The 7,632-nt window shown below is 36.8% G+C and overlaps 1 protein-coding gene across 1 annotated transcript; it reads right to left on the reverse strand.

Annotated features, from left to right (window-relative positions):
- Positions 1-378: 378 nt before the first annotated feature.
- LOC113705596 (zinc finger A20 and AN1 domain-containing stress-associated protein 1-like) lies at positions 379-1,384 on the reverse strand. The gene has a single exon (XM_072063434.1). The coding sequence runs from the start codon at positions 1,118-1,120 to the stop codon at positions 620-622; it is 501 nt and encodes a 166-aa protein (XP_071919535.1). The 5' UTR covers positions 1,121-1,384; the 3' UTR covers positions 379-619.
- Between the last annotated feature and the right edge of the window lie 6,248 nt (positions 1,385-7,632).

Raw genomic sequence — 7,632 nt, forward strand, 5'->3', positions numbered from 1 at the left:
TTTGATCAAGAGATCACCCAAAAAATTAGTGGAGAATCAAATCCAAATACAAGAATCAGGAATTGATAACGCATTCTTGGCTAATAGATGAGCAACCATATTGTTACTTTTAGGGCCCTGCACCTAAAACACACACATTTAGTTCCTCGTCCACCATGGCAATTGATACACTAGTAATTAGTTCGTCCTTGGAAAAGAAAAATACATACCACCATATTAATCGTTCAGTGACTTCTTTTTTTTTTTGGCTTTTCGAAATCGACAAATATAGTATATCCTAATTTATTCTCCGCAAGGAGGGGTGAACCTAAAGAGGTCCAGGACGACTGAACCACTACCAATAAAACAATGCGCCAGCAAAGAAAGCATCCACCAAACTTAACCAGCAACAACAATAACAGTAATAATAATAATGCATTTTTCTTTTCTACATTATTATCGAATCCAATTAAACCCGTCCCATCCAACCTGTCCTCTACCCTCCACACTATCACCAATAATTACTTCTTCCAACCACAACCCACCTAACGGAGCTAAGAAACCCATTTAGAAACACACGACGACCCGACTCCGACCCGGATCGGTTCCGGATCCGGACTCAGGCCTAAACCCATCCAAACTAAAACCGCTGGATTTTATCACCCTTCACCACCGGGTTTGCCTTGGCTATGGCATCCCGGCCCTGGCCCTTGAAATCGAAGGTACAATCGTGCTTTTCTGGGTACCTGTGGAGCCCACAGAAGGTACTACCACATCTGCAGGTGAACCCCATCACCCCTACTTTTTTATTGCAACAAAAGCACCTATTACTCTTCACAACCGCCGCCGGCGCCGAAGCCGCTTCCTCCTGCCTCTCAACTTGCACCGCGGCCGTACCGTAAGACTCTGGAGAACCCACATGAAAAGCATCATCGGCCTTTTTCTGAGACGTCACGAGCTTCTCCAAGGCAACCTTAGCAGCTGCCTTCTGTTGTTCTTCCATCTGGAAATCGTTGTAGCACTTTGAGCAGAGATTCATCGTCGCCGGCGAGCCGAAAAATCCGCAGCCGTTCGCGCACAAGGTCGGCTCCGATGGCTGGTAGCTGGTGCCGTCGTTCATCTTGTTTCCTTCAGAACCCATCTTCAGATGGTCAAGGATTTTCTTCTTCGGATTTTTTGGACGAAATTTTTCAGAAAACAAGGAAGAAAGAGTGCTTTCAGGTTAAGGCTTCTTCTGTTTCGTGGGGAAGTTAAACTATGAATAAATAGAGGTTTGGTGGTCAAAAAGCTTATTTAATGACGGTGGATTTGGTGAATTGACGAGAGTACCCTCAGACTGAGTCCACATTGGAGCCGGAGAGGGGGGTATAGTAACGAGGGGGCAGTCCTGGGAAAGAACTGCAAAATCCAACTTCGTTAACACGTTTAATTAGTGGAGGAAACAGCATAGAAATAGGAGAGGTTTCACTTGATAAGAACGATGGGTTTTCTCCACTCGGTGCCTTTGAAAGACAAAATTAACCTTCTCCTTTCCTCTCTAGAATCAGACCGTGGGCTTTTTTTTGTTCCATTTAAGATTCGGTAGTTTATTCTCAAATTTGATTGAGAAAAAGTGATTTTAGAACGTTTTCCATTTTGATTTTGGATGACGATGAATTTTACTTTGTTTCTACACATTCATGACTAGCATTAGGGGTACTTTGAAGCTAGAGTTCAATGTTTTTATCACAAAAAATTGTATTTTCATGTTTTATCAAAATATGTCTATTTTTGGATTATTGATCCATCATATTGTTTTTGCTCCCTTTAGGGAGGTTGTTTTTGCATCTAACTAATGTCAAACATTGAGTTTCTTAATGGTTGACTCTCAAAATTCTTTAAAAATTCTAGGAGTACATGTTCTTGTTTTGGAAGTTTTAAAAATTAAAATTATCCATGAAAGTTCTTTACTGGTTGTTTTTAACAATAAATTCTTTTTTCCAATTAAATGATATGAAAATAAAAGTCAAATTTCAATGAGAGTATTGTTGATTTGAAAAAACTTAAAGGTGTGTTTGGATTGCTATTTTTCAAAGAAAAATTGCTATGTTTTTTGTAGACACATTTTTTAATCACTTTTTTATCTCACATATATCAAATCGTTACAGTAATTTTCGTACAAAAAGTTTAGAAAAATACAATCCAAACAAAGCCTTAGCATCAGTTGATTTCAATCAACCTTTTTTTAAAGGACAATTGATTTTAATCAATGGAGAAGAGGTCTATTCTATCTTTGTTCATAGCCATGGTTATTTTTTATTTATCCATCACATGTGTATCAATCTTTGCAGCTGTATCTGTAAAAAAAAAAAAAAAAAATTGCTTACGAGTTTTAATTGAGGATAACTTTTTATACACTCTTAATGTATAATTTTTTACACTGATAGATTTAGATTATACTATATAACATGAATTTAAATTTAAAATTTAAATTATGTACTTGTGAAATACATTTAAATCTCCTAGTGTTAAAAAATCATTACATTATTAGTGTATTAAAAAAATTAATCCTTCAATTAGATGGGACTTTTGAAGTGGGAGTTTGGGGGGTAAAACTGTCTTTACAAAGAGATACACGTGCACGCGCACGCCGAATTCGACGAGAACCCGGTAAAAGCAGCGTTTCTGTTTCTGGTACAATCCAAAAGACAAAAGGCATGCTTCTGCCATATTCCGGAACCGTACGCACCCAAACCCAAATCCGACCGTTAAATTCTCTTTCCCATGATCTGAACCATCAACGGCTGGCCATATTGCAACATTCGATTTCTGAAGTCAAAAATATACTACAAGGCATATTTTAACAGAAAAGAGTTTTTTTTTTTCTTTTTAACTAACAAAACATAGACAAATCTTTGAAGTCTAACCCAAATCATATTTGCTTGTTCAGTTTCAAAAATGCTGAGTAAAAAATTTGCTTTGTTAATTCACCTTCGCTGGAATTTCTAATTAACCATTCTATTTGTAAATTATCTCTGATTTACTAATAATTGAACAATTGGTTACACCTTGACACAAAAATAACGGGCACACATATGTAAACATACGTCGTAGTATACTTTATCACACTTTAATTGGTCACAAAGATGAGTTTCAACAACTAATTAGATTTCTTTCAAAAAAAAAAAAACTAAATAGATTAATAATGCATTAGGTGGTTCGGGAGTAAGGGGATGTAAGCGAGAATTTTCGGACTCGAATCCTCTCACTTATACTAAAAAAAAAAAAAATGTAAACCAATTAGATTAAAAAAAAATACTGGTCTTATTTTGAGAACTCGTATTTTAATGCCATAGCAAATTTTTATCGACGCACAAAAATTAATTTTCTCACGTAGAATAAAACATCATCACAAATTAACTTGAATGGACTATATATTCTCGTCATATACATATTTGCTGTGACATTATAGATTAGACGATTATGGCAGATCTTTTTTTTGTCATTACATTAGAAAATCAAAAGAATTGGAACAAGAAGTTGTCTTTTAAATATACCAGCAAAACAAGTAGTAATACAGAGGCGGGATTCCTAGAACACGGCCGCGGACTCAATCCTAAGGTTTCAAGTTGGTGGCAAATGGCAGCCGCTGTTTCTTGAGGCCGCAACTTGCATGGCTGCGGCACGCAGTAAACTTTGTGCGGCTGCCAAGTTGAACAAGTGGACATGATTTGGCCTCGGTGCTAAAAGCTTGTGATGAATATGGAATTTGTGAGCTTTTAGTGCTTTACGATTACTTACGTGGAGACCATTTCAGATCATGCAAGTGGTTGGAGAACGATCTGTGTATCAAAAACAGTAAATTTAGGAACCAATTAAGATTGATTCTCTAGTGTCTCGTGCTGTTTGATTGATTTCAGCATGCTATTATCCAGAGCTTTGGAAACATTACAAGAAACTATTGTAATTCTTTTGTCTGGTCTGAGGTTCACCCCTCAATTCCTATATAAGTCCAGTTTGGCTTTTCCTTCTCTGGTAATATAAGAGTGAGCGGAGTAAAATGTGGTTGTAAGGCAAAAAAAAAAAAAAAAAAAAGCTCAGAAATCTCGACGGTCCGTTGCAGATTAGGATTTTGGCACATTCTCAATTCATTATGATTTTCGTAAAATTTAATTTTAGAAAATCTCATAATCAGAAGTCAAAAAAGCAAATTCTTTGAAACCTTCTTCTATTTAGTTTTCTTTTTGGCATTGGAAAAACTAAAAACTACTATTTTTAAAACAGTACCTGAAAATAGTATGCAACAAATTACCCACAGTTAGAAGCTAAAAGAAAGTTTGACCATTAAAAATTAAGAGGATGCTTAAAAATACCAACTGAGAATCTGCCTCTCTATTAAAAAAATATATATATATATGCAGTTCAATGGGGCTTTTGGGCTCAGGTTCATACAGGGTTCTTGACTTCGCTCTCATTTTTTCATGTTTCAAACAATTTCTTTTGGCAGACCATTTCGGGTAAGGATGTAGAATTACCGTCGCCGCGGGCTTGAATTGCCGTGCTACATAAGACCAGCTTACAAGGTGGGCTAAGGGTTCTTGTGGCCCCAAAATGTGGTCATCTAAGACTGGATTAAAAAGTCTAGTAAGTGCCTTGCAATTCGCCAATGGCGTATTGGATGAACGGGCTTGCATTTCGATATCACAGCCAGCATTTCTTTCCCAGAAATTGCAACATTCTCTCTTACAGAATGTTGAAGCTCGGTCTAATGGCAAATACCAAAGGAAAAAAAAAACATTTTTTTTTCTTTTTTCAGCGACTTCTCAGTTGCATTGTGTCTTCTTGAATTTCTGTACAATGCTTCAAACACTCAACAACACAAAAGCCCAAACCCATGATCCAAACACAAGTAAGTAACTTTAGAATTCATCTAAGTTGATCTAAAAATTTGGGAATTAATCAATAGCCGAGTAAAAGAAAAATAATGGATCCATCAAAAATTGGCAAGGTGCACGCATTAGTAGTACTCAACATTTCAGCAACTATTGAGAAGAAGAAGAGACAGCGACCAATAGCTACTGTAATGATTAGTACTCCATTTCCAAGTGAATAAAATAGTTTTCTTTCTTTTGTGTGTGTGTGTGTGTGTGTGTGTGTGTGTGTGGTGAGGGGAGGGGAATTAGACCACGTCATGCATAATTTCAAGTAATAATGTAAATTTTGAATATATGTAGATATAGCTCCATAGATGACTTCCAATATCAAAAAAAAAAGAAAATTTTGGTCACAATTATGATCCTAATGAGTGGTTGTGATGATGTTGATCAAGAAAGACGGTGCTCAATCGATTGCACCAAGCTGTAGATGTTAGATGATGAATACGGTGGTGAATGGTGATAGATACATCATAAATGGGGTTGGATTGATATGGACTCGGCCGGACCCCATGAATTCATAAATGCAATGTTTTATCATGATTGATGCATGTGAATTCTACGTCATGTACAATCCAAATTGGCTACAAAGACAAAGAGCCATTTTGCACCAGTACACTTGAAAAAAAAAAAAAAAAACTGGAAGCATGGCAACTAGGGTTTGGAGGGGGGGGGGGGGGTGGGGTGTATTTTCATTTCCTTGTTGACTACACCAAGCTTACTCGACCCTCATAGATGAAATTAATAGTGGTTGCAGTAGTAAAAGAAGGAATAAGTGAGGTTTTGAGTGGTTCTGCTGCTCTTCAAATATGGCATTATTAGCCTTTACATAGATGCGTACACTACACTGATGATCAATGTAATGTAGATAGGCATATATATGTGTATGAATCATGAACCTCGATCATTTGCCCAAAGAAAGTAGTTGCTACTTGAGCCTGCCTTTGTACTACAACTTCTTCTCTTGCGGCTTCTCATCGATCCAGTTCTATTTATTAATAAGATCAAGGCTAGTAAAAGTTTTGTTGATGCACATTATATGAATTGAAACGAAACCTTTCTTTCTTTGCACCTTTGGGTTCTCAAATTCACTATTTACTAATTAGACATGAATTAATTCAGACACTAGTTACGGAGGATCATGTTGTGAAGCTAATTCAGGAAAGAGACTCCATCAGATATTATAGAACAAGTATGTTAAAATCCTTTTCTTTTTTTTTTTTAAAAGGGTATTTGTTATATACTATATGTTAGCTCGAAGGTTAATATATATCATTAGTTTAACACGACAAAGTTGTACAATTTTGATGTCGCCTGCAGCAACAGCATCCTTTTGTTGTCAACTAGCCGGCCAAAACTCCTATCCAGAGAACTATCAGTACACTATCAGTAAGCAATTATAGTGTGTCAAGTGGCCGGTTGTAAGCTGCAACGAACGAAGTGCGATCAATTAAAGGAGTTGTGGAATTCACATGACTAGAATTTTCTTTACAAGTGTATTCCTTCTGGTAATAATGAGTCTATGCAACTACATCAATTTTTTTTTTTTTTGGCAGTGGTTTTGTAATCTAGTGCACTCATGCATGCTTTGGTGATCATAACCGGGCCATCAAGCACAAAATAGACCGGTACTAGAGAAGGGATATATGCTATAGGCCCTCAACACAGATTTTGACTCTTTGATATTTGTGTTCAAACAAAATATAATGAGGATGGTTAGAAAGTCGGAGAGTGCTATGGAAAAGGAATTAGGGTGGAATATGAAGGCCGGCCACCTTCGCATTCTAATGGTCCATACGAAGTCTCAAAGCCAGCAAATTGAGCGATTCAATGGTCCACAAAAACACCTAAAAGGGCTCAGAGAAGAAAGGCGCCTCCTCTCGCATTAAAAATTTGACGTTTTCAAGGCTCGCTCGGTTAATGATAATGGGATTAGCAAATGTGTGTAGCATCAAACTCCTCCCTCAATGCCCATGTAACACCAGCTGAGAATAGTGCCATGCAAGATATTGCTAATTTGAAATTTGGGTAGTGGTTTACATGTACATCTTGTAACCACTCGCACCAGAACGGTAGTGGCAAGCACCTGCTCTAAATTCTCATGATCACATCAGGAATTCTTCTCTTTCTTGGTGGAAGGCATTTACAGAAGTTTTGTGATTGATTAAGTACTGTGTCGGTTCATTTCACCTCCAAAAACACACACGACGCCGTGTCTGCAAAAGATTCAGTTTCACATGGTGCCTGCCATCTTCTTTAAGTTCTTAAACTAGCTACAAGACTTAAAAACACACAATCTATTAAGAATTGAAGCGCTAGATGTTTAGAACTTTAGTTGTGCTTGTTTGAATTTGTTAAAAATCTTTAGGGACATTTTCTGCATTTTTGTTTGATTTACTATTATTTCCGCAATCAATTTTCCTTTTTTGTTCGGTTTCGTGCAAATATTCTCATCCTAGTACACAGACAAACCGTTGCCTACTTAAACCTTTCTTTCTAATTCGGGAGGGAGTTGGGTTGTGCAAATATTCTCATCCTAGTACAAAGACAAACGGTTGGTTACTTAATTAAACCTTTCTAATTCAGGAGGGAGTTGAGTCGAATGATAAGATAGAAGAGGTTATAAGTAGAACATTTTGGTTTAAAAGCTCCCACTTACCTCACACAAAAAAAAAAAAAAAAAAAAAAACTTTTGAGTTCAAGATGAATATTTTATTTACACGTCAGTTCACTCGTTGGT

Source organism: Coffea arabica, chromosome 8c, assembly GCF_036785885.1.
Source record: "Coffea arabica cultivar ET-39 chromosome 8c, Coffea Arabica ET-39 HiFi, whole genome shotgun sequence".
Taxonomy (NCBI): Eukaryota; Viridiplantae; Streptophyta; class Magnoliopsida; order Gentianales; family Rubiaceae; genus Coffea; species Coffea arabica.